Source organism: Sphaeramia orbicularis, chromosome 13, assembly GCF_902148855.1.
Source record: "Sphaeramia orbicularis chromosome 13, fSphaOr1.1, whole genome shotgun sequence".
In the NCBI taxonomy this organism is placed as follows: Eukaryota; Metazoa; Chordata; class Actinopteri; order Kurtiformes; family Apogonidae; genus Sphaeramia; species Sphaeramia orbicularis.
Genome location: NC_043969.1, coordinates 49,242,607 through 49,270,484, shown reverse-complemented (window position 1 = coordinate 49,270,484; position 27,878 = coordinate 49,242,607). Strand labels below are relative to the sequence as shown.

The 27,878-nt window shown below is 39.0% G+C and overlaps 1 protein-coding gene and 2 non-coding genes across 6 annotated transcripts; all 3 read right to left on the bottom strand.

Moving 5' to 3' along the window:
- Nucleotides 1–42: 42 nt before the first annotated feature.
- atg16l1 (ATG16 autophagy related 16-like 1 (S. cerevisiae)) lies at nucleotides 43–26,399 on the bottom strand. 4 transcript variants are annotated; one of them, XM_030152573.1, is made up of 21 exons: nucleotides 26,222–26,399; nucleotides 24,259–24,364; nucleotides 23,225–23,318; nucleotides 22,195–22,300; nucleotides 20,944–21,017; nucleotides 19,847–19,916; nucleotides 18,039–18,220; nucleotides 15,495–15,560; nucleotides 15,328–15,414; nucleotides 14,394–14,453; nucleotides 14,220–14,264; nucleotides 9,230–9,335; nucleotides 7,990–8,095; nucleotides 7,117–7,187; nucleotides 6,950–7,021; nucleotides 6,152–6,272; nucleotides 5,956–6,061; nucleotides 4,703–4,852; nucleotides 4,567–4,614; nucleotides 3,047–3,148; nucleotides 43–740 (listed from the first exon to the last, which is right to left on the bottom strand). In XM_030152573.1, the coding sequence occupies exons 2-21, from the start codon at nucleotides 24,356–24,358 to the stop codon at nucleotides 647–649; spliced, it is 1,860 nt and encodes a 619-aa protein (XP_030008433.1). In that variant the 5' UTR covers nucleotides 24,359–24,364; nucleotides 26,222–26,399; the 3' UTR covers nucleotides 43–646. The 4 variants fall into 4 exon arrangements, with proteins under 4 accessions (XP_030008433.1, XP_030008432.1, XP_030008434.1 ...); XM_030152572.1 differs by having other exon boundaries at nucleotides 9,230–9,332; nucleotides 26,224–26,399; XM_030152574.1 differs by lacking the exon at nucleotides 14,220–14,264 and having other exon boundaries at nucleotides 26,224–26,399.
- LOC115432286 (small Cajal body-specific RNA 6) lies at nucleotides 6,623–6,898 on the bottom strand. Its single transcript, XR_003937188.1, has one exon.
- Nucleotides 19,517–19,803, bottom strand: LOC115432287 (small Cajal body-specific RNA 6). Its single transcript, XR_003937189.1, has one exon.
- Nucleotides 26,400–27,878: the final 1,479 nt, after the last annotated feature.

Genomic DNA, 27,878 nt, shown 5'->3' with positions numbered 1-27,878 from the left:
TAACATGACTGATCTAATGTAAGAATGTGTAAGAAAGGAAAAGAGGTTTTGACCTGAAAAGGTTTTATTTAACATTTTTTCACAGGAGGAAACATTATCACAGAAAAAACATGACTTTGTGCAACAGAAATAAATATTTTTCATTCGCTTCCTTTAATAATCATCATGTCGAGGACACATTTCTGATCCGAGTTAAAGGATCTAATCAGTATTTTAGTGGGTTTTCTGCTCTGCGTGTTTCTTTAAAGTGGATTGGACTGATTTCAGGATGTGACTGACGTGGATGTACCTGCTGGATGAAGCTCGTCCTCCTGTCCTGTTGCGTCGCTGCCCCCTGGTGGCTGCCTCAGGACTCTACAATCACACATCGCCTCCACAGTCACATCAATAAACAGGATTATTTGGGTTTTATTGTTCGACATATTTTTCCAAACACACACGTTAGTCTCGTCTCGTCGCTGCAGACTTTGTTTTTGTCCGTGAGTCCATCTGAGCTGGACCGTCCCGCGTCAGACGCCTGGAAACGCACCGGGCGTCTGACGATTCAAGCTGAGTTTTAAACGTGAAGGCGGAGTCAGAGCCCAAACGTCCGGCCCCTCACCGCCGCCGCCGGTCAGCGTCCGTCCACTCCCGTAGCCCCGCCCGCTCACATGTCGGACCACAGGATGGCCTTGCTGCCCTTCTCCACGCTGGCGACGTACGCCCCCGACGGCGACCACGACACCGAGTTAATGGCGGAGCTGCAGAGACAAACACTACGTTAAGACCATACCCAACCACAGAGACGAAGCCCCGCCCACTTCCAGTTGTGTCAGAAACAACAACAACAACAACGGCATTACAGTCGATGGAGAGAGTAGTGTTTAGATCCGGTTTGAGTTATTCCATCATTTTAGGGTGACCATATTTTGATTTCCCAGATTATTTTCACTTGTTCCACTGGCAGATTTTTTTTTTTGCTTAATTCAAGATTTTTTTTTGCTTAATTAGAAATTTTTTGGCTTGAATTAAGCAAAAAAAAAAAAATCAATCTTGAATTAAGCAAAAAAAATCTGCCAATGGAACAAGTGAAAATAATCTTTGTAAGATTTCTTGAAATCAGATTTTCCAGATCTATTGTCCATAAATCAGTTCTTATATCTCACTGAAAAGTTCCTCTTTAAGTGATTTTGTCTTATTTTAAGTGTGATGAGATTTTTGGACTAGAAATGAGAAAATTACACTTGGTTAAGGTTTAGATTTTTGCAGTGTGTAGCTGTAAAAGTGTGTGTATGTACTCATTTCCTTTTTTTCAGGATTATTTGTACTTTCAACACCTGCCAAGATCAGGTTTAGCTTTTCTGTGTTTTAGGTGGAATAGCAGACAAAAACAAAAAAAAAAAACCCAGAATTTAATTTTTACAGGTTTTTACTGAATAAGGGCACTCATCATTTATACATGTGCATTATAGATCAGATCTACTAAGGTACAAAACATTTAGTAAACATTTAGTTGGTTAAATTGCTCTTCATTTCCTTTAGACATTTCAGTTTGTTCATATTTGTTCAGATTATTCACGTCTAATTTTTAAAAGGACAGTTTGTTAATGTAAATATTTTTATAATTCAAAAGACTCACCTGTTTAGACTGGCTTTTAACCCTTAGCACTGAGACACTATTAGGTTTGAATCTGTGGTCTCTTTATTACTGTGTTTTATGTCCTATTGCTTTATGCATATTTATGGTACTTGATTAACCTGTTTCTATCTTATAATTTAATCATGCTTTTAAATGTAAAGCACTTCGGGCTTCTTTATGTTGTTGTAAAGTGCTATAGAAATAAACTTTGATTTGATTTGAATTCAAGTTGTTGTTTTTTTTTTTGCATTATTTACAGGCATAATATAGTGTTTTTCCCACATTAAACCAAGAAGAAAACATGGAGTCATTATTTACAGGTTATTATTTTACTGTAGATCATATTGGTCTGAATGTAGAACCTGAACTAAAACAACTTTGACACTTTTGACTCTTAATAACTTCAGTAGAACTCTTGTAAATTCATACTGTGGGTCACATTGGACCCTTTGGTGGGCCGGTTTTGGCCTGTGGGCTGTATGTTTGCCACCCCTGCTATAGTGCGTCTGTGGACAGGTCCGTCCGGTGCCTTTCACTGTCCTAATGTCCCATATGTCGCTGGACAGTGCAGTCTTTTCTTCCAGTGGGACTTGGAACTTCTCTGATTGCACAAACAGTAACGGACACTGAAACTGCTCTTGTGTTGACACATACACACTTAAAGAGTTTTTCTTGTGAAAAACAATGAAAACTGGACATTTTCAATCATTTGTAAAAAACCACGCGAGCGCTCCAGACAGGACGTGAAAAGAGGACATGTCCAGGCAGAAGAGGACGTTTGGTCACCCTAACAGATATTCACCACTTTTATCCCTCAGGTAGCTCCGCCCATAGAAGTCCTTCTAACCGCCAAAAACACATGATCTGTGCATCTGTGTCGTAGTACTGTCAACATGTATCTCATACACTGTTTAAATTTCTTTCTTTTTTTTTTTTTTTTTCTTTTTTTTTTTCTTTTTTTTTTTTTTTTTTTTTTTAAATTGTATTTCATCAACTTGAGCCATAAACAAAAATATAAAATACTCATTAATTCTCATATTTTTTAAGAATTTAAATGCCATGTTTGTGAAGTAAACAAAGCATATTTTTTTATGCAAAAAACCCTATTTTTTCCCAATATACTACAAACAAAACTGGATTAGTTATTTTTGGATCTTTTCATCCTGGCCTATGTCAATGATTAACATCAACATTAGTGAATATGCATTTTTATTTTCTGTGCCAGATCAAATCTAATAAAAGTAAAACTTCCATAAAACGTCGTCTTGTAAACATCTGTGGCTAAGACATGTGCACTCAGAGCTAAATGGTTCAACACTAAAGCCTCATGGACGTTTCACTGTAACGCCTTCATGTGCATCACCACTGAATGCCACGCTCCGCTCATGGTCAATGCGACAGGTTTGTTCAGGTTTTGGAGGATCTTACTTGTGGTTCCGGTCCAGAGTTCGGTCCACTTTTCCCGTCAGGACATTCCAGACGTACAGCGCTCCATCAGCTGATCCTCCAGCTACGTAGCTGCCGTCAGGACTGAAACGACCACAACAGAAGAGTGTGACACGCCTTCACCAGGAAAACAAACCACAGCCTAAGTCTTTACCCCCCCCCCCCCCCATCCGACACGTCCAGAGATATTTACTACATTTAAGACGTTTACAGGCTTTAACCCTGTAAGGACTACCATTACAACAGGACTAGAGTTACTCATGTTGTTTTTGCAATAAAAGTGTGTCATTTAGAATAGAATAGAATAGAATAGAATAGAATAGAATAGAATAGAATAGAATAGAATAGAATAGAATTTATTTGTCATTTGACAGCACAGTACAATGTACAGTACACAAATTCAATTGTGGTTCGATGTTAGGGACATCAGGCCGTATTTATTTGCCAGTTGTTTTACACCATTTTTAGGAAGAATTTAACTTTCAATATCTGTCTGTTAATTATCATTATTATATAAAATAAATGTAGTGTGTTATAGTACAAAAAAAAAAAAACCGACTTGAATTTTTAATCATATCTATTATGAAAAACAACTGTACATGTTCATTATAAAACTTTATGAGATTATAGAATTAAATTTTCAACTATTTTCCATGTGTTCATACATTTCAGGTTGTCTAGACGAGTCTCAAACCTATTTCCAGTGGGTCAGGGGCCTTTGTCTGGAAAAATAATAATGTTTATAATCCAATCCTGTGTTTTATTTTGATGGAGCTGAGCTCTGTGCATTCCCACTCACCAACAGTAGGAGGCGGTAATGCACTGTAATGATAATTAACATCAGACATTAAACAGAATAAAAGAAGAACCAACAGGTTCTATTCGTATCATGTTTAAACTCAGGTCTGACACCGACTCCATCAGATCTGCTTTGACCTCCACTGGACTAAAACCTCAGTGGGTTTAATTCTTCAATAAGTGACTGAATGAACTTTGAATTTTTAACTGAGTTCACATTTTAGCTTGGGTTCAAATGGACCGAATTTAGTGTTAAAGGCAATATTTCCATATTTATCGTCTCCACCTGCTGGTCAGTTTGGTTTATTATTAAACTGGTCTGTGTTTTCATACTGTGGTATTCTGTATTATCTTCAGTTCAAAACACAACATCTGTTTATTAAATACACTTTAGAAGTTTAATTTTTATCAGTTTGGGTCTGGTCTGGTCATTGAGGGGTGATAGTGGGTCCTGAAGCCAGACCAGTTCAGAACCACTGGTCTAGATCATTCTGTGTACATGTTCTTGTTTTTCCTTGTTGGTTCTTTGGTGTCATTTGGATCCTGTTGATAGTCTGTGTTCACTTTCTGTCAAGTTGTAGACAGAGCCCCTCACTCCACTAACAAAAACATCCATCATCTGATTCAAATACACACACTGCGTCTGTGTCTGCCCAAGGGTCAGGGTCAGGGTCGGTAGAGTTCTGGTGCATGTGGACACTGACCTGAAGGTGACCCGGGTCCAGTCGGCGCCGCACTTGAACCCCTGAGCGCTGAAAGGACAAAGTGACACTCGTTACCGAGATGTGGGTGTGGTTTGACGGCGGCAGGTCTGTGCGGTGCGAGGGTCACGTGACGTACCTGAAGGTCTGGCGGACGGCGTTGGTGCGCAGGTCGATGATCTTCACCAGGTCGTCTCTGGAGCAGGTCAGCAGCTCCGTTCGGTCGTGGTTCAGGTCCAGAGACGTGACTCGGCCGAGCAGCTCCAACTCACGGACGATACTCTCTGCCCTGAAATGCCACACAAAGATGTTCAGACATTCTCATTGGCTGTCAGTGTCCAGTGACCTTCTCCAATACCGTTATGGCTGCGGTTCTGATGATTTTAAAGACCCATTTGTCCTCAACTTTACATCCACTATATGGACAAAAGTATGTGGACACGTTGAATTCAAGTGTTTCTTTTCTAACAAGGTCTGGGATACAAAACAATAAGGACTAATGTTATAATATAGTTTTATATTATGGGACAAATATCAGTGTATTGGTTAGTCTGATTTAATTGATCTTTGCTTCGAAATACTTCAAAGATGGTTTTTACTTAACTTATCTCAACATTAATTTTTTTGGTTTGGTTTTATCCATGACTCATTTTAAATGTTCTTCCTCTAAATTTATAAGATACTGTTCCTGCTCTGACTGTAAATAATACTTTTTTTCCACATCTAACCATCTACTTTCTTCACATCTCGCTGAGGAAGAAAAATCTATCGTTAAAGTTTAAATAAATATTGATGTTTTTATCTCCGATCCTCATGAACAGGACATCTTACAGCTGTAGACATGATGTGTCCCAATATTTATGTCCATAAAGTTTATAAACAGACCCCTGTTAGAAAAAAAACACCTGAATTTAATGTGTCCCAATACTTTTGTCCACTTAGTGTATGTAAATAGTTCATTCATTTAAATGTTGTCGAGCATCATTGCCGTTATACTTCCATGCATCCATTGGGTTGGAATGAGTGTTTGTCAATTAATCCACCAGAGGGCGCCACGAACAAACCAACATACTGGCCAAAGACCAGGAAGAGAGGAAAGTTTTATGAGACAAAAAGTCCAAAGTCAAACATTGAAATTAACTTTTTTTTAAGGTTACAAACTCTAAAATGTCCATATTTGATTCGGTTTTACACAACACAACTAATATTTAAAACAAGACATACATTACGTCCAAATAAATAAATTGGTCTCAAAGGGAGGAGGAGGAAACTGAATTTATAAATGCACTGTCAGAACAACCCTTAAAAAAGGATGTGTTGAGAGTCAAAGACCACGTCCGTCTGCTTTTACACCTGAACCGTAACGGCCCGGGTCACATGACGAAGACTCACCTGATGTCCCAGAAACGAACTTTCTTGTCGAAGTGTCCACTCATGACGCACTGTTCAGTGCAGACGATGTCGTTACAGCTGGAACCTGCGAACACCGTTTTCATACCTGCACAGGTGAAACAGAGCAAGGTGAGGAACCAGCAACGACCGACACAAACTCAACCCAGACGGACGGACAGATGGACGGGTAACGTACAGACTTTGCTGCGGAGGTCCCACAGTTTGAGTGTCCGGTCGTAGCTCCCGGAGACAATGCGGGCATTGTCCAATAAGAAGCGAGCGGACAGAACCTTCCCGCTGTGGCCTGTCAGCGTGTGCTGAGGGGAAAAAAACAACACACCTTTAACATCTTAGAACTGGACCAGAACCGGACAGAGACAAACACCAGTTCATTGATAATACGTCCATGAACATTCACCAACATCTATCATATTGTAACTTCAACAGCCACAGAAAACAGAACATTCACATTAGTTTGTTTCTGAAAATAAAGTAGGATTTGGAGTTTAGATTTAAAAAAGAGAAAATTCAGGAAAAGTATGTGGCTACGTAAACACAACATGAATCCTCCTGCCACAACTTCGAGACGTCAGGATTCGCCCATAATAGTTAAATACTGTCTCATGATCTAACATGGCTTCTGTTGGGGCTTTAATTTTTGAAATTTGGTCTCAGTAGAAGAGTGAGATCACCGCTCAGGCTCCGCCCCCTCAGCCTGACACTCCATGGTGACTGGTTCTGTTGGATGATGTCATCACTGCGCGCCTGCAGGACCTCAGTGCAGGCTCACAAAGTGACGTCACATCCTGTCTGTCAGCAGCCTCCTGGGGCCAGCGCTGCTTCACTGGTGCACGCTGGGAGCAGAGGGCAGGGGCTGCTGGGAGCTGGACGGCAGCTGAGGGCGGAGCTCTGAGTTCAGACCTTTTACATCACATCACAGACCGGCTAGCTGCCATGGTTACAGTGAGGCCTAATTGGCTGTCCCTAGACTCACCCTCAGTCTGTAGTCGTCCACGGTCCAGATGCGACTGGCGAAGTCGTTGGATGCCGCCAGCAGGTACGAGCCCTGACACACACACATTTACATCAGTTTGATCCTGATGAACCAGTGATCCACAAAGACATGAAATGCGAAATGTGCGACGCATCGCGAGGCCTTACAGCACTGTCAAACTCGATGCTGGTGATTCCAGCGTTGCTGCCGGTCAGCGCTCCTTTAGGTTCACAACGACCTGAGCATCAACAAAAAAAAGACGACCATGAGCTTCCACACATTCAACCCGTGTACAGTCAAAATAGGGAGGCAAATTACAGATTAATCCCTTAATCATTAGTTGGTTGACCTTATTGATCGATTAACGATTAATTGATAAGCGGTGATTTTCCTGAGAACCTGAATTTCTCTTTCGACAGGGTCCATACGAATAAAAGCTAAATATTGTTTATATATATCATGAAAAAAGCATGTCAAATTCCTTAATGATTGATTTCTTGAACCATTGGATACAGTACAGTACATTTATGGAGTAGAACTAAAGAAATTCAACAGAGAAATTCAATAAAATGAATGGATCTGAAGAGGGGCAGTTTAGAAGAAATGGGCATTTCTGACTTTGCATCAGTGACACGATGGAGTGAGATTCCAGCGGAGATTCCTCAAGAATTCTTTTATGTAGCTGGCAGCTATTGTTTTATTTGGTATCAGTTCGTTTTTAAGTTGTACAGTTGTTTTATGTCTTTATTGTATTTTATTCTTTCATTTTGGTTTTTATTTATTCTTCTGTACAGCACTTTGGTCCACTGTGGTTATTTTTAAGTGCTTTACAAATAAAGCAGAGAGAGTTTAACTGTTAATCTTCTCCTTGTAAGTCGCTTTGGAAAAAAGCATGTGCCAACTGCATAAATGTAAATGTTCGAGCTGTGGTGGGAGGTGCTGAACGCCACTGCACAACCCAAAGATCAGGATGTGGTTCCGATCAGAGTCCGACCTATCGGGGGTGGGGGGGGTCTTTGATGGTCGAGGGTCAAACTCACCGGAGATGACCTCCCACAGCTTCACCCGCCGGTCCATCCCTCCTGTTGCTAGGAGACGAGAGCCAGGGCTGAACCTCACGGCATTTACCTCGCCGTCATGGGCCTCCTGAACACACGACACCCAAGAACATAAGGATTATACTTCCTCTGCTCTAAACACAATCACATGTTACACACCACACATATCGTTAGCCTCATAGAATAATTGCATATTTTTGGCCAACTTTACTCTCCCAACACTTCATCTTTCATCATTGGCTACAACATGAAAAAAAAATACGACTCGCAAATAATATTTTTCTTATATATGACATAATAATTATGCTATGATGCTAACAGTATATCAAGCCTCAAACACCCAGTAGTGGTGTATAGTCAAAAAAAAAAAGGTTATATAGCGCCCCCTCGTCAGTGTATGATGGTGGACCTGGATTTACTGAATATGGTGGAAACATGTTCAAATGTAAAGAAAAGCCTCTTGGATCCAATGCCTAAACCAGTGGTTTCCAACCTTTTTTGGCTCGTGACCTCATTTTAACATCACACATTTCTGGCAACCCCAGACATTCAAAACAGACACTTTTTTGCTAAAATGAATTTGTTCCTGATCATGTAATAGTTTGCTATCTACGTTGCAAATAAATGTTAATTTTAGATGACATTTAGTCGATATAATGTATAATATTACAGACGGAGGCAGTAAAGCCAGGTGTAGATTACTGCACAAAGGGAGAATTGGATTTTCCTTGGTCAGGATATGTACAGTCAGTCCAGCTGTGATTTACAAGGCTGACAATTAATACTGAACAAACGAGCTCAAACTATGAATTATGAAAGAGCTGCAGCATCTGAAACTGACCACAATGAACATTTGACAGATAAACAGAACCACAGCGCTTCAGTTTCAGACTCACAGTTTGTCATGTCTTTTATGTATTGGAACTGTTCTCTCAACTCACTATATATTTTTTATTAGTAATTTTATTTTTATCTTTATCAATTACTAGAAATTTCAGGCGACCCCATTTGAATTCCAGGCGACCCCACATGGGGTCCTGACCCCAAGGTTGAAAAACACTGGCCTAAACCCAACAGGAAGTCCACCATGTTGGATTCATTAGGTCTGAAATGGACTACACATCTACAATAAACCCTTTATCCTGGATTTGTGTCTTTGTTGGTGTTCATAAGCAGACATACTTAGCTGGAGCCCAGATGTGGCACGGTCGGAGGTACTTACAAAGACATGCAGCGCTGTGGTCGGGACTCGGACCTCGGCGCACACTCCTGATGGCGTTTCAGTGTTTTCTGGTGACGTGCTGAAGGAGTTGGCAGATCGACGCCTGCTGAAGGGAAGAGGAGCGTTACAGAAACAGCCCGACACCACTGGGCGATGGTTATGATCTATAGGACATGAGGGGGCCAGGATTCAGTTAGACCGGGTCCAGACCACAACTTCACAAGACAACAAAACTAAATCTGAACGTCACTGGGAGATGAAAAGGCATCTGCAGGTAAAGTCCAACAAACTGAAGACTTTCTGTCCACACAACACTGATGAACAGACAGACCAACGGCCTGGTGTTGGTGTGAGGACAGAGAGCTCCAGGCGGTCAGTTTGTCAAATCTGGGTTTATGTGAACAGATATCAGTGCCAGAGGCCACGTCTACTCTGTGGAGTCCATTTACTGCACTTGGTCCACAGGTCATTAACAAAGCAAGTACATTTTCTCTAGATTTAAAGGCATAAAAGACACTACATACAGTGCATTTAACATATTAGTGAAGCTGGATTAATGTTAATGATACGATTCCAATCGGACCCATCAGTGGGTGGATATATGTTAGACACCAAGAGAACATGCAGACCTCGAAATTGATGTTAGAGACTAGGGGTGCAAGAAAATACCGGTTCAGCAAAATATTGCAATATTTCATTTCACAACACGGTATAAATATTAAGAAGTACTGTATCAATATTTTTAGGTATTTATTCAAATGCAGATATTGTGGAGGTTCAGTTTTGTTTTCTTGTTTTTCTTTTATTTATTATTATTTAACACTCTTATTAAATAATGTTAGTTCCTTTGTTGGGATTGCACAGAAATAATGTTCTGATGTTAGTTATGACCTAATAGAATATGAACATTTGAACAGGATCTTAAACTGTAATGCCTGTAAAAACATAATTTAAGTCTTAACACAGGAAAATTTTGTGATATAGCATTAGATCCTGCTGTGATCAAATAGAAATGTGTTTAGTATTTGTGCATATTTCTAGTGTAATTCAATTCTTCAAGGAAATAATCTAATAAAAAAGAAACAAGAAAAAAAAATTGCCTTTTTAATAGTATCATGATGAATTGTGATATATCGTATTTGTATCGTATCGCCAGATTCTTGTCAATACACACCCCTATTAGAGACAGCAAAAATGTTCAAGAGTAGGGATCTTAACGACTTTGACAAGTAAGAATTTGTATCTCCAGATCTTGTTGATCATTCCCAATATAAAGTGGGTCATACCAACCAAAAGTATCTAAAGAACAACTGGCTCTCAAACAATCCAGCATCTATGGGAACAGAACATTATCAACAGCCATCTAATTAAAAAAAAAAAAGTTCTGACTCCACCAGGCCTCTGAAAATGTGCAGAAGTATTTGGACTAAGATGGCAGCAACAGATCTTTGAGGTCCTGGAAGTAGAGCGGTGGACCTCCATGGATCAGATTTATTTGTCCAACACCTCCAACAGATGAACAATGGTTACAAAAAAACAAAACAAAAAAAAAAACAAAACACCACCACCACCAAAAATGAACAACTACTAAACTACCCAACAAAATGATTCAAAATGAATGCAAAAAGAATATGGTAGTCAAGCCAATGAACAAAAACTGACCAAATTATGCAACAAAATCACACATAAATAAAATGAACATAATTAGGTAAAAATAAACGGACTACTGTGCGTTCATGTTTGTCTGAGACTGGGATGTCCTTCCTTTGTCCATTTTTGGTCGGTACTACTAACCACTGTAGACCAACAACACCTGCTTTTGTGGAGATGCTCAGACCCGGTCGTCACAGTTTCATTTTCTATGAAAGCAAAGCCACTCAAATCCTTACGTTGATCATTTTGCTGCTTCAACACATCAGAATCGACCACTAAATATTCATTCTGTGTCTAATCCATCCAACCCAGTAAAAGGAACCATTGGAATTAAATAATATCATTAACACTTCCGTCAGTCATGATGTTATGGGTGATCGATGTGCAGTGTCAGGAAGTTCAATCATGTTGTTTTAACATGCTTTATGAGATTTACAGGAAAAATGCATCAACTGACTCCATTTCAGAAGGCGACTCAATTTCACACGACTTAATGTTCACCAGGGCGGAGGACAAACGGAATGAACTCAGTTAGTTCAGTGTTTGCTTTATGAAAGTGAAGGTCAGTGCTCATTCTAACAGTAAAAAGAGGACTGCAACGAACGACTAATTTCAACAAACAACTACTTTAATGACTAGTCAGATTATCAACTGCAAAAAAAAAGAAAAAAGAATGGCTTATATTCATTGCAGCATAACAAAAATTGTTGAACAAATATTCAATTCAATATTCAACAAATATTTTCCCTTAAACAAAAGCGCCTTTTGTGCAGAACAATTCCAGTGTCCAAAAAAGTTTATAAAAATACTCCAGAGTTGCAATCAGCAATAAAATAAATATTTTTCCTTAAACGAAAGTGAATGACGTCACTAATGACTTGCTGGTTAATTTAGTTGTTGACTAGTTGTTGCAGCTCTAATTAAAAATAGTAAATATTTGTTGTAATGTGCTGGTTGTAAATGTTACAGAGGTGCTGTGGTTTCTGTTTTATTAAATACACTTTGAACTCTTGTTTGACGTTGCATATATTGTGTTTAGATTCTGTCATTAGTTTCCACTAGGGGTGTAAGGGTACAGAAAAATTTTGGTTCGGTATATTTTCGGTACAGGGTCTTCGGTTTGATACATTTTCGGTACAGTGAAGGAGACCAGTGTGCGTGTATGGGGGGGGCGCTCCGTAACTTACCTGTGGGACCCAGGACATTTCTACAAAATACTGTTCAGTTATTTGTGCATTAATAGGCTAACATGTTATGTATTTTTGTATTTTTTAAATGTTCAATGTTCGTTTATGGCAAACGCTGTAATTTACTGGGTGTTTGTGAACACCTCACAGTATTCCCTGAGGTGCAGTGAACGTGACCTCACAGTACCACCACAGCAGAAGCACGGTGAAGGAGAAGAGGAGCAGGTTCACTGGATTTTACCAACTTGAGTTAAAAAATAAAACCCTTTTTTCTATAAAGGAACCCGTGGACTCCTTTGTGCCACAAAGCTGCTACAAACTGAAAACCGAAACTTAACATGCTTTGAACATCTGACCCATCTTCTGTGTCTCGTGTTATACTCTCTGTTGTCATGTTTTGGGTTTTTGTTGCAGCGGCGCTGAGAATTCGCTGCTGCTGAATGTATATAGAGGAAACCCCGCACATGGGTTCTGCTTGTGTCCACCCTGTTTCCCCAGTGTTTGTGTTCTTCACATAGGCTACATGGATTTGTTCGGCACACCTCTGTACTCAATCGAAGGCCCTGAACCTATACGGTTCGGTACAAACGAATGCATTGTTACACCCCTAGTTTCCAATCATGTCTACAAATGAATGTGATTGAGACGAACAAACACTGGAATCACTCAATTTTAACAGTGCTGTGAACATACATGAACAGGACATTGTAGATGTTTGCGACAGTTATTTTAAAACCACCTTATTGACATTGTGGAGGTCTCTGACCCTCTGAACGGACGCTTCATGGCTGAGTTTCACCTTCTAAAACACTATCACCACCTTTAACTTTCATGATTTTACATCTGAACAAACTGATCCCAAACTCAGGACTGGGACACATCTGCTGGCACAGATATCCGTCTCCATGGCAACATGCAGCCGATTGGTTTTGAGGATCATTAGGGATCAGGGGTGAAAGGTCACAGCATCCTCACAGCACAACAACAAACAACATTATTAGTTTAGTATCAGATTATAGTCATCAATAATCACTTCACTACAAACATCACCGAGTGTTCGCACCGTGAGCAGCTCAATCAGACCCGATACTGGACCAGATACTGGACCAAACTCTGACTCAGATCTTTCGATTGGATTTCTTTTTCCTCCATGACTCTGAAGTTCAGAACTGATTCAACAGTGAAATGGAGGCTCATCAGAAACCGCTTTAAACCTCTTTATCCTCAGTGGGAAAATTAAATCAGATTAAACTGGTTTATAAATAGTGGTTAAGATCTGGTCTAATATGGTCTAGATGTGGGAGAAGACAAATCCATTAAAACATCCCTGTTTTGAATAATAAATAGAATAAAGGTTTCACCAAGCAGAAGCTGTGTTGAGATGAGATGTACTTTATAACCTGGAATCATGGAAGTTCCAATCTCCACTCAGTGGACACTTAGAAACTGTTTGTTCCGAAGATAATGACTGAATTAGGAAAGAAATGTCTCAGGTTTTCAGCTCCTGATGCCTGGAACACACTTCAGTCTGAGATTCATCTACAAACACTGATTCCATTCTGTGGTTTTAAAGAGTGAAATTTGGATTCAAGGCTGTTGGTCTGTAACTGTTTCAACTGTTTGTTTTATCTGTGTGTGTGTGTGTGTGTGTGTGTGTGTGTGTGTAAATGCTTTTGTAAACTGTAAGGATGTGACTGTGACTCCCCCATCTCAGTGGGACCAATCTGGATAAATAAAGGTTCAAGTAAAAAATGGAATTATAGTCTGAATGGGTGCTTCTGCTGCTTTTTCACATATAGACAACATTAAACCAAGTCCACACACACCATGGTTCAGTTTGGGAAGTGAAGCAGAGTCTGGGGTCAGATCCTGAAGAATTGCTCTACATCATGAACCATTCCCATCAGCCTCTGCTTCTCTACTCAGACTCTAGAATGAATTAAAGACAACAAAAAGAGGAGAATCACCTCAAACACCTCAACTGATGAACCTCAACCCAACTTCAACGGTCTGAAAGTTTTTGTTTTGCAAGTTTGGATTTTGTCCAAAAGGTCTTTGGTCTGTGACTAAACTCCTGCCTGTGGCTCCGCCCACAGCCTGTCAATCAAGCTGCTAACAGTGCAAACAGGTGAGTGTACTCAGTTCTTCACCTGCAGTGTGGAGGGAGGAGTCCAGGCTGAACACACTCAGACACGCTGCAGACACAGACAGATGGACGGTGAACGCACAGACAGACAGATGGACGGGCGGAGACACGGACACAGACAGAGACACAGAGACAGACAGACAGACAGACAGACAGACAGACAGACACAGACACTTACCCAAAGATGTTGGAGATGGAGTCCAGGAGGCCACCAGGGGGCGGCTGGGAGATCTTCTTACTGTAGATCGTCAATGAACAAATACGTACATCGTTACTGAACCAAAGTCATCACAGTCTGAACATTATAAGGACCAGTTTAAGTACAGTAATTAAAAAGTATCAACAAGAAATATTAAAAAATGACCTGAGATTATCCTCAAAGCATTTACAATAAAGATCTGAAGTTCTAAGAAAGGATTGTAGAGAGATGAAGTGAGTTCATGTGACCACTAGAGGGAGTAGTGAGTCACTGTGGCCTTGAGTCTGCCCAGTGAGTTAAAAACATAATCAAAGTGACACATTGAGCCCATTTACATTCACACCAATACTCAACTGATTTTTGGAGTTTTCAGATTATTATTGTAGGTATTGTGATCACTTTGCTTTGTGTGTTTGTTTGTTTGTTAGCAAGATAACTCAAAACGTTATGGACAGATTTTCATTAAATTTTCAGGAAATGTTGATACTGGCACAAGGAACAACTGATTAAATTTTGGTGGTGATGGGGGGGGGGCGGCAGATCTGTCTTGGCGGAGGTCTGCGCTCTCCGAGTGCTTTTTTTGTTGATCATGTAAACAGTATAATCTGATCTGTTTTATCAGATAACAGCAGTAATCTGATTATGAGAAATCCGATTAACACACCTGGATTTATGCCCAATACTCTGTTTACCTGCATGTATACAGGTTAGTCTGATTTATTTCGTTTCTTTACATCTGTACATATGTAAACAGAATTAAAATAGTAGAAAACAGAAGTTACATCGTCAAACATGAGTTGAAGACAGTAAAAGGAAGTTGGATTGTACCATCACTAAGTGCGTACAAACTCCGAAAGAAATCTGATAATGGACTGAAATGTCTAAACCAGTTGTAGTAAATAAACAGACTCACCTGGGGGTTCGACTGAGCGGCCTGTTTGGTGACGTCTCCCCGCCTCCTTTCCCAGAATCCTCTGCCAGGACCTCGATGTCGTCGTCCCTGAGGAGGAAACAGACTGATGGATGAGTGTGACCGGGGTCACATGGGCACAAATGGAGGAAGTAGGAAACGGTACTGACGGGTCGATGGGCAGAGGCTCCTTGGCGGCGTCGGCCAACTCCTTCTGCAGCTTGGCCTGTCTGCGTCTGGAACAGCCAATCAGAGAGCAGAGATCAGACCTCATGTTCTCAGAGATCGTGTAAAGCCTGCGACATACTCCGCAAGAACAAAGAAACTATGTCTTGCAGCAACAAAATGATTATTCAACAAACCATCAAGGCAGAACTATTTTCTCTTGCTGTGTGTGAGGACTACTGTGCGATTGGTCAGGCATTTGAAGTGGGCGTGGTTAATGCAGAAGGACCTCCAACAAGTTCAGCACATAAGTTTCTCATGAAGTTTGAAATGTAGTGGACAGAACAATCTTTCTTCTTGCTCTCATCCTCTTGAGAAGACAAAATTCTCTGTTCTCACTGAATATTGTTTATTTAACCTTTATTTAACCAGGTAGGCCCATGACCTGGACAAGATGCAGCATCACAGGCAGATAAAACAATAAAAACAAAACAAATAATATAGTTATACGAGGTGTCCACAAGGTCGCTTTACAGTTTTTTCAAAAAATTACAAAACCAACTGATGAAATTTGTTAATCAGATTTTTTCTATGTACTCAGTGATTATCCAAGTTTTTAATCACATTGTGGGATCATGTGCAATCGAATCATTGGTTCATTTTAATTCAACAAGAGATCAATTACTGCAAATGTTGACCTTTGACCTTTTGACTGAATATGTGTCACCACAACTGGATGACCTTCAACCAACCACCATTTCCCAGGTAGATGGTTCACCACCACATTGGATTCTGCATGTTGGTGGGTCGGAAGGGATGGTCCAATTCCCTGGACACCTCCTCCTTCATCAGATATCACTACCCTGGGTTTACGTCTATGGGGTTATGTTAAAAATATGGTGTTTGGAACAAAGATATGAGACATCAATGACCTGAAGCCGAAGATCACTGACGAGGCTGTGATACATCCACCATGAAAACAAACCCAGGACCGTCTGGATGGGATTCAACGAATGGTTCTATATAGAGGTGAATTAAATGAGGCAAAAAAAAAAAAAAAATTAATATCTAATTTTCACTTTGTAATAATTTCCAAAGATTTATCTATTGATTTGATTTTGTAATAAATGTGATAAACTGTAGAGAGACTTTATGGACAGCCTGTATAACGAGCCGTAACTGTTTTAAAAGAGAGTACTATTTGCATTAATATACTTTTAAAAAGAGCATGTATTATGAGTAAGAACATAAAGACAAAATACAGTTTGACAACATGTCATACCAATGTCAAAAGGACATAACGGGTACAGTATATATGACAGTTCCAGTGTCCCTGTACGTCAGCATCTGTTCTATGTGGATCAGTCCCAGCTGAATGTGTGAGGTTGTCAGGTTCTGTTGTATGTTCCAGTCCTGTGGTCTGGATGCACATCAATCGAACAACAGAAGTGGGTGGGACTTTGACTGGAGGAGAACTCGACTCATCCAATAAAAGTCCACATATCCTCCTGAGACTCCAGTACAGGTAAAGATTTTGGCTTTTTTACATTAAATAACTGCCCTAAATGAAAACGGCATGATGCAACAGTTTTTTCTGCATACATTTGTTTTGTTTTTTAATGGAATATCTTGCATTGGACAGAATTTTTTTTTGTTAAAAGTAAAAGTAAAACAGTGAAACTCTTGTCCCCTACAGAGAACAAAAGTGCATTGCTGGGTCTCAGGAGGATATGACTTCTATCAGTGATCAATAGGAACTAGACTGATATCTGGAACCATTTACATGTTATAAACCATCCAAATATGGACCATTAGAAGGAAAGGAACATTTAGAATATTTTTTAAAATTTGTCTAAAATTCAAAAATCAAAATTTCTCAAAACTGAACAAACTTTACAGACATTCTCCAAAGGAAGATAAACATAAAAATGTGAAATGAATCCAACCAGTACTTTTGGAGAAGATTGTTGAAATCTAGACATTGGCATTTGTGTAACTTACCTGATGGAAATGTAGTAGGAAACGACATATACTTGGTTAAGATATTTTTAGTGGCTTGCAAAAAAGCTATTACAAGGAACTGGGGAAGAACAGAAGCACCAACACAGGACCAGTGGATTGAAATTATTGACGGAATATATACAATGGAAAGGGTGACTCTTAGACTGCGACAACAGGAAGCACAAATAGACAAAAAGTGGAATAAATGGACTGTTTACAGAGCTAGGAAGGATGGAAAGAATGGATAGGGCTGTGTTGACGTATGTGTGATGCGACCAAGGCATGGTGGTTTGTTCATTTTTCGTTTTTTGTTGTTTTGTTAAACATATGTGAAGAATTTCAATAAAAACTTAAGTGACAAAAAAAGAAATCTAGACATTGGTGACCTTGAGTTTGACCCTTCATCGTCACTAAAGGTTGAAGGTCATGGACCCAAACAAAAGTCCTATCAGCCGGTGAGCTAAAAATAAAATGGGTAAAAGCAAGTACTTAGTGAGCCTAACTGGTACGTGTGGCCCTGGTGTTTTCAGAACCGGTGTAATTCAGACCTGCTGTCCTTCTCGTTCTCAGCGTTCAGCCTGTTCGCCTCCTGGGCCTTCTCAGCCATCCAACGGGACACCAGCTCCTGGTTGTCCTCCGTGGTTTTCCTCAGCTTCTCTTCCAGAGCGCTGAAGGTGATCTGCAGGGCGTCATACTCGTCCTTAAGCGTTTGATTGGCTCTCTCCAGATCCTGTGGGGTTGAATGTATCCACCACCGTTAATTAGTTCATCAGGAGACAGAAACGACGACAAACAACCGAACAATTAAAGACGACTTTAAACCAGGGATGTCAAACTCATTTTAATCCACATTAAGACCAATTTGACCTCAAATGGGCCAGACCAGTAAAATAAGAGTACAATAGCCTATAAATAATGACAACTCCAAATTTGTGTCTGTGTTTAGGTGCAAAAATTAACATCAAATTATGAAAATATTTAGTTTTAAAACCATCCAAACAAAAAAAAAAAAGATGTGAATTATCTGAAAAAACTGAAATTTCTTAAGAAAACTTTTACAATATAATGCCTCAGCTTCATTAGCTTGTTCATCCATCCTGTTTTCTCAGTGTATTCAATACTGAGAAAACAGTCTGGAATTGGGCCATTCACTATGAAATACACACAAACTGTTTGATACCAAACCAATCACAAGTCTGAGGGGCGAGTGTTTCACAATGCGTCATATGCACCGACTTCTTTTTGTCACAAGTCAAAGTCAGTTCCAAGTCCACCAATCTGTTTACAACTGTTGTTGGTGGTTTGATTCAGAAATAAGTTTTGAATTACAGATTAAACCCTGTATTCTTAAGTTTCTCTGACAAAAGCGTCACGTCCGTCTTATCTGTGATTGGTTTACTTGGCGTCTGTTAGTCCCACCTTCATATTTGGATTCAAGCCCCGTGATTCCAGACAGATTTCTCATTGAGAAAGACGGATGGTTGGACAGGCTACAACTTTATCATTTATCCATGTGTATTAAAGATCAGATCTACAAAGGCACAAACATTTAGTAAGGGGCAGAATATGGGTCAAACTGCTCTTAATTTCAGGTTGTTCTTATTTGTTCAGGGTATTCACATTTATTGTTTAAGGATAGCTTGTAAATGTAAATATTTTCATAATTTAATGTTTTGGTTTGGTTTTTTTTGCTAAAATAAAGAGAAAAAATTGGAGTTGTCATTATTTATAGGCATAATGAATTTTTTTTTTTTTCACATCAAGCCAAGAAGAAAATTCGGACTCATTATTTATAGATTATTATATTATTTTACTTGAGATCATATTGGTCTGTATGTGGAATCTGAACTAAAACTAATTCAACACCACTGACTAAACATCTTCAGTTTAATTTTTGCCAATTCATCCCAGTGGCTGGACTGGATCCTTCAGTGAGCCGGTTTTGACCCACGGGCCGCATGTTTGACACCCCTGCTTTAAATGGATCTGATGGTGGGGTTTTTTTTAGCCCTCGGTTCAGACTGACGGCCTCAGGTTGAAAACTTGAGATCAGCGCCCTACCCTCCCACCACCTGACCCTGACGCTCCGTGCTGATTGGTCATGTCGGATGTGATGTCATCACTGTGAGCCAGTAGGAACTCGGTACAGGCCCACGCTATGATGTCACATCCTGTTTCTTGTCAGCAGCTGCTCTGGGACCAACATCGCTTTACTGGAGGATGCTGGGAGCACAGAACAGGGGCTGCTGGGAGCCAGAGGGCGGCCGGGGGAGGATTGTGGGTAATCAGACCTTTTACTGCTCATCACTGACCTTGAGCTGAGGCCGAGGGCTGTGATTGGTGGAAGGGCTCTTACCTGGAGGCAGGTCTTCAGGTCTCTGCAGTCGCCTTCCAAACTGCTGATCTGCTGCTGGAACTCCAACATCCTGAGCAAAAAAAATACAATGTGTCACATGACCAGTGAAAACACAGACATGCTACAGAATAAAAATGTTAACATTCACAAACTGTCTTTTAAAAATGTGAATAACACAAATAACCTGACATTTCATGCGAAAAATGTGTAATTTCAACGTGTCAATATGTCTCAGTTTATATAGTTCAGGGGTGAGCGTACCTTTGCTGCAGCAGCTCCTAAACTATGGAATGATCTGCCTCTCCATATCAGACAGGCCTCCCCTCTGTCTGTTTTTAAATCCCTTCTTAAAACCCATTTTTTCTCCTTGGCTTTTGAAACCATGTGAGATGTTTGAAGGTATTATCTTTATTCAATATTTTTTACTTGGTAGTAGTTTGTTGTTCTTATTTATCTATTCTATTTATTTGATTATTTTATTTATATTGTTGTTTTTAACTGCAGTTGTTTTAAAGTGCTTTACAAATAAAGTTGGATTGGATATTATTTACACAACTTACAGATGACAGTGGATCTACAAATACACAAAACATTCAGTAACAGGAGGAATTATTGTTAAAATTGTACTTAGTTCTTTATCAGTTGTTCATATTTGTTCAGGTTATTTACATATTTTGTAAAAATGTGAAACATTTTCATGTAATTTCACTTTTTTTTTTTTTACACTAAAACAAAGAGAAAAATGTAGAGTTGTCAGTTTTTATTAGTTATTACTGTATGTAGACGCTGAACTAAAATGATTTTAACATCCTTGATGGTGAACCCTTTAAAAACCAAAGTCACAATAATGCAATAAGAAACATAACTGAATGAAACTGCTTTGTAAAATCTTGATATCAATATTGAATATTAAAAAAAAAAAAAAAAAAAAAAAACTCCAGCGCTTAAAGGGTTCATATCTTCAATGTAATTTTTGCATTTCACAAATTCATCCTGTGGGCCAGACTGGACCCTTTGAAGGGAGGGGGAGGGGGGTTTGGCCCACAGGCCGTATGTTTGACACCCCTTGTTTAGAATACGTCTGTGTTTGCACTGACTTGGCCTCGTTGCTCTGGATCTCCTTCTCCTTCTGCTGGATCAGGTTGTTGAGCTCGATGACATTCTGAGCGAGCTGCAGAGAAACGACACAATGACAGTGGGTCACATGACGTCACCAATTCACCACCTCAGCATCCGATGAGGAGACGGTTTAAAGACCACAGAACACGCCATTGTCTCCACGACGGACCAAACGACCCCAAAAGCTCTGATTCCAGAGGATGGGACGACGTGTGGAAGTCATCAGGACCAATAAAAGCACACAGCACTTATTCTTCGACAATCCGTTCACCATCAGCAGTTTGACGCTGAGGTTTTACAGGAAACTGTTGAGAAACCGGGGTTTGGCAACAGCCTGAGTTAGCATTTAATCAGGAAGAAACCACCGATTCATCTGAAGCAGAGCCTCGAAGCTGATTTCAGAAAAACCTACGAGACGTTTGTTAAACTCCAAAAAAAAAACTCTGAGGATTAAGGTGAACGTTAATAAGGAGCTGTAGAAAGACCTGAACATCCCACAAGATTATGAAGACAGAAATGTACATGAGGTCATACATTTGAGAAGGGGTGGGTGGGTAGACAGACAGATATACAGTCGTGGAAAAAATTATTAGACCATTGAAAGTCATCGAAAACAATGGTTATGCAATCAAGTCCGAACTCCTGTGTGTGTCATGTGACTAAAACAGAACGAAAAGAAAAAATGGACTGTCTAAAAGCACTGTCTTTGTCAGTACGAGGGCATAGATATTGAGGGAAGAACTGAAGTGATTTTGGTTATTATCAAGAAAACATGGAAAATGGACAGACATGGAAAATGGACAGATATCAGCTCTGAAATTAAACTACTATGAACTATTTTTGTTATCATACTTGTCCAAACAAATGTACCTTTAGTTGGACCAGGCATTAAAATGAACGAACTGAAGAAAACAAAAGTGTTCTAATATTTTTTTCCGCAACTGTATATATTTTTTGCAATATTGATAATTTCTTTCTAATACTTTTTTATTTTACTTGTATGGGGCAACTATAACACACAATTTCCCCTGGGATCAATAAAATATTCTGATGTGTTTATTTTTCCTTTTAATAGTCACATATTGAGAGGCGACGATTTCAGACTGGGTTACATCATCCACCCACAAACATCTGGCCCTGACAGACTCTGACATCAGGTCCTGAACCGTAATGGATTAAATAGATGTTTGCGAGTTGGGTTCTGATTGCGACTGGTGTGAAAGACCGACCTCTCCTCGTTTCTTGTGCAGCTCCGTCAGCTCCTCCTGGTGTTTGATTCTCATCTGGGCCATTTCCTGCTGCAGAGCGTCGCTGCGACCCGAGTCAGAGCCCGAGCTGTTTGGAAAAACGACAAAACACCGTCATGATCTGTAATTTACCAAAGAGCATCGGAATGATGGACACTGAACTACAGACTGAAGGACACTGATACTGCCTTCACGCACTAGCGAAATTATGGTAAATACTAGTTACAATCTGGAAAACTGGCCATGAACGCCCCCTCGAGTCATAATTTCCACTGGAGAACTGGGGAAAAAATATTGACCCACAAGATGAAAATAACCTTTGACCTTTTCAACATGGTGGAGAGCAACGAGGGATTCATGACCAATGATAAACATTGGTTTTATTAATGTTCTTCTGCTGTTAATTAATGATCTTACACATTTATAACATACACAATTTAAGGCAATCTCAGCTTGCACTTTTACATTACATTTCGCAGATGCTTTTATCCAAAGCAACTAACAAAAAAGAGGATTAAATCAAGCATCAGTGGTAAAGTACAATAAGCAAAACATTATCAAGTGCAAGAAAAACTGGGTGAAGTGCAATTGTAGCAACAGGAGGAAAGAACAAAAATCATGTCATAGCCAGTGATGCAAAATTAATCAGCAGTGTTCAGTTAAGTTATGCAGATTTAACAATTTGGCCAAAAATCTGACTTTGGCAACTATGTGATGAGGCTAACGATGTTAAAATGTCATTATTGTTTGGTTTTATCCACCCAGAGCAGATGCTAGCTAGCAGTTTGGTTAGCCAATGATAGCAAGCAGCAGGTCATGATAAATTGTGTGTCAGCCATTTTTCATTTCCCTATGATGACAAAAGCACATGAACACAACGCACTGGTAATTTTGACTTCACAAGTGGAAAGAATCATTTTCCTGACAGCACCTGAAGGCAGCATGAGCTCAACAGTCCCGTGTGTGTTTTCTGCGTGGTGGAGGGGATGTGGTCCACCTCCAGAGGACTCACCTGGCCTCGTGTCCTCTCTGGACCTCATACTTGTCGGCCTGGTATCTCTCTGACAGCACGGCCTGTAGGTCCGACTTCTCCAGCAGACGGTTATCTGAAACACAGGCCATTCATCTTTTAGAAACACACATAAATGCAGCGTACGTCCGCCTGACAACATTTACCTCCTACAAACCAGACCTGCTCCCCATGAGGATATCCGGGGACGTCCCCCATTAAGAGCAGATACTGGAAAAAAAAAAATCACAAAAATTTGGACAAAAAAAGGACCCAAAACAGCAGGAAAAACTGGTGAATGAAGCTGGTTCTGTTTTTGGACAGAAGTTAGACGGAGTCAGATGCACATGAAGACATCCTGGACAATCCAAATCATCCATTTCATCTCATTCTGCCAAACTAGAAGAGCATCTGTAGTTGGTGATTAACCTGATTAATATTCAGAAGATCTTTCGTGCCTGCAGGGCTACAACACTTTAGTCTGAGGATTATGTTATTGAGCTGATTAAAAAGTGAATTTCCCCCTAGAGATCAATAAAGTTTATCTGTACAAAGTATCTTGACTCTTCAAAGAGCTGCTGAGGTGAAAAACCTTCAACCTCCTGGTATCTGGGTGAGCATATTATGCACACTTTGCACTTCATGTTACAAAAGGTCATTATTTTTCACAATTTGTATTAGGTAAGAATTCAAAAGTTCCTCATTTTTGCATGATTTTTAAAATTCTAACACAATTCTAGCACGAAGAATAATAATGCATATTAACCAATGTTACTGTTAATCACTGACATGTGCCAGGCTGCAAAAATAGAGAAAAAAAACCATCAAATTTTTATGTAGTATATTGAAAAAAAAAAGTTTGTTTGGTGGTTAGAAGGACCTCTCTGGACAGGATACCAGAAGGATAAACTATGATGAAACTGCTGATTCATGTTTGGATTTGACACCAGACTGAGTGTTGACCAGGTGCATGTTCATTAAGCTTATTGAGGGTTATCGTATTTTTCGTATATTTGGATGTGACGTTGCCAACTCACACTGGTGGAAGATCTCCTCGAAGGGTTGCCTCTGCACTCGGTCTCGGAGCTTCAGCTGCTCTGAGATGTGTCTCTTCCACACCTCCTGCTTCTCCGCCATGACCGCCTACACCGGGGAAACAGCACAGGACGATTAACGGCAGGATGATGTGGGCGTTGAACTCAACAGCACGTCACATCAGTCAGTATCAATGGTCATCAGGTGAAATGGAAATCAATCTTACTGCTCAGACCATTATTTTTGCTCCTGAACTCATTCTTACATTGTCCATCTGTAAAAATGAGCAGCCATGACACAGACTAAAACCATTTTCAAATATCTCCTTAACTGAAACCTGCGTCATGTGGCCTATCTGGGCCTGGCATTTTTTTTAGCTAAACTCATCCTGCAATAAAAAATTATCCTTGTAGTCTAGTTTCATAAATGCACCAAACGTTGCACTGTTGTAATGTCAATGCAAATTTAAATGACATAATTATGAAAAACAGGCAACTGCAGAGTTAAGAACAGGGGACTTTTAGTACACTTTCCTGGCTCCAGACAGTTCTTTCTATTTTACATAATTAGACTCTGGACATTGTATCGGTTGTTGAAAACAATAATTACTGTTCTATTTTAGACATAACTTAATTTAAAACCTCTCACAACTGCTTGGTTTCTTCACCTTTGACTCAGGATCAGTAATATTAATATTAGTAGGCATTAATATTAATAATAGTATTGCAATTCTGCTCTTACGTAAATATGTTTAGCCTATAGAGATTTATTACCATGTACCATTACTATTTTTGTATTGTTTGTCTTTTGCACTACCTTCATGCTGCACATTTTTCTAACACTTTATTCTGTTACTGCATTAACCAGTGAATTTCCCCGTAGTGGAATTAATCAAGTCTCATCTACTCCAATCTAAACAGCAGATTTAGGTTTATATTTCAGTCTTGGATGTTTCTGTCTGTCTTTTCTGCACATTGCTTTTTTAAAAATGTATTTATTCATTTATTTTTATTTATTTAACATTTATTTAACCAGGAAATCCCTAGAGATTAAAATCTCTTTTCCGGGGAGACCTGGCCAAGACAGCACACCATTACAAAGTTACAAAACTTCTAAAATAAAACATATTAAAACTGACAAAATCTATCTCAGGAAAAGCAATTGCATTCTTCAGTAACACAGTTTTTTTTTTTTATCAGCGCTTTGAACTCACCCAGGGAGACCAAATCATTAAGCTGTAATGTGTACTGAAGATTGTTCGCTGACCAAGTTTTTTTTTTTTTTTTTTTTTTTTAAACACTGACATTTCTCCACAGTGGGGTCAATAAAGTCATATCTTATCTTAATGCTAAAGTTACTGACATCACCCGATACTAAAATGTTTGACAGACAGATAGGCATAAATACTCAACAAAAAATGCAAACATATAAACAAAGCATTGTACTTTCTAAAAAAAAAACCCATAAAATATAAATAACTACAAATGTCATATTATTGATTCCTATAACTTTATCACTAATATGACATTAACTTCAAAAGTGAGAAAAAAACTGAGGTAAAGTTGGCTTTAATGTGCTTGAATTCATGCTTTCGCTTAAGGATCTAAATGTGAGACACAGTATCAGTATGTATGACACACAGTTACCTGGTCAGACTGTTCACACACCTGGTCAGAGGAATTCTATGAAAGTTCACCATGAGAGGGAATAAAAACATTAGCTTCCCTTAGTTGCTAGCGCGAACACACTGACGACAAAATAAGACGTAGCGAAACTTAAACTGCTAAATTTTACACACACCACAGTTCGAGACATTAATGACGAAATGTTACAGGTTAAAAACTCTTATTAATGACCGTAAAGTATTGTAAAGTTTGAGGCTGCGAACACAAACACCCGTGACTCGACATGTTAGCATGCTAACTAGCCTCTTGCTAGAGAAGACGGCAAAAAACGGACACTCACACCATCTAAGTGCGTCTCGGACTGTGGCTCGGTCCTCCCAGACACCGTCCGTGCGCCGCTCCGGTGTGTTTCGGGTTTGTGGACGGTTAAACGGTCCCAGGTCTCTAGTTAACCGACATCAGCCTCCTCAGCCGCCTCGCTCCAACGCAGCTCCATTTTGACTCCAGAGACGAACTTCCGGGTTTGTCGCAGCTAAATGACGTAATACGCTGTAAATAAAATACGCGGATGTTTATACGTGCAGACTCCTGTGTTTTTTGTGGACATGCTGATGAAACTTTAAACCATTTGTTTTGTTTTGTTTTTCATGTAATGTCACAAAGCAGTTTTGGTCTGACTTGTGCTCTTATATCTTCACCCAAATTAACATATGATACTGTTTTTCCCTGAAAGATGTTATATGTTATTATGAAAATAAGAACAAATATCTGCAATATTTAGTTATTTTTTTATTTTATTGGGTAAATATTTCATTCATAAACAAAAATTTCCAGCCTCTAAACCAACCTTTCCTCATTTTTTAACTGAATTCAACTCACTTTATAACTCATTAACCCTTGTTAATAATAAAAAAAATTCACCATTTCTGGATAGCTATGACAAGTTATTTAATAAATCTTCTGACATTTGATGAAATTTTAGATGAGAGATTATTTATGTGTCTATTTTGAAATTTTTTTTTTTTTGGTTTGTTTTTGTATATGTGTTGTTGGAAATGTATTCTGTGCATGTACTGATTTTATGATTGTATTTTATTTTTATATCTGTATTCTTGTGTGTTGTGTCTATTGTGATATATGTTAAACGTTTGACAGTATTGTAAACTGATATCTGAATAAAGTTTATTTAAAAAAAAAAAAAAAAGTTTATATGCTCAGTAAAAAAAAGTTTATAAGTTCAGTTCCGTAGTTTGAAGCGTTTGTAGGAAAAAAGCGCTGACCCAGCATGTTTGTATTTGACCAACAGCTGAATATATAAACAGTCGAAACAGGGAGAACATGAGCATAGATTGAAAAATATTAGAGTAAAAATAAAAAGTCAAACTGTTCCCTAATGTTCCTGAAGGGAAATGTCACAAGTAAGCAAAATTTTACTAATTATTTGGGTTTTTTTTTTAATTCCCCATTGTTTTTTTTAATCCATGTTCTCTTTTTTCTGTATTTTTCTGAAATTCTGTCCCTATTTTGGTTTGTTTTGTCCCCAGTAACAGTCCTTCTTTGTTACCGCCCCTGAAGGCAGCACCATGTTGCTTTTTTTTTTTTTTTTTTTTTAATCCTTAAACTTTATTGATCAAAATCTGGACATACATTCTGAAGAATTACAGAAAACACTTTTTTTCCAGACTGAGCATCGATATCAACCTTATGCTGAAACATTATTTGTAAAGAACATTATGAAAATAAATAAATAAAATAAAATAAAATAAAATAAAATAAAATAAAATAAAATAAAATAAAATAAAATAAAATAAAATAAAAGACAGAGGTCTGTTCAGGTATCAATACATTTGAATTTTCATACACAGTCAAGGCTTGTTTGGTTTTTATATGTTTCAGTGTTTTTTTGAAGTTTGTTATTTCATTTATATACACTGAGAACAGTGGGTGGCTCTTCATAAACCTACATCTGTGGATAAATTGTTTAGCAAAAATAATTA

Excerpts from the sequence above, each read along its gene's own strand:
- atg16l1 (XM_030152572.1), bottom strand. Across the intron at positions 23,319-24,258 it reads CGAGGAGATCTTCCACCAGT|ATAACCGTCTGCTGGAGAAG; the intron begins GTGAGTTGGCAA and ends CCTGTGTTTCAG. Across the intron at positions 14,454-15,327 it reads CCGCTCAGTCGAACCCCCAG|TAAGAAGATCTCCCAGCCGC; the intron begins GTGAGTCTGTTT and ends GACGATCTACAG.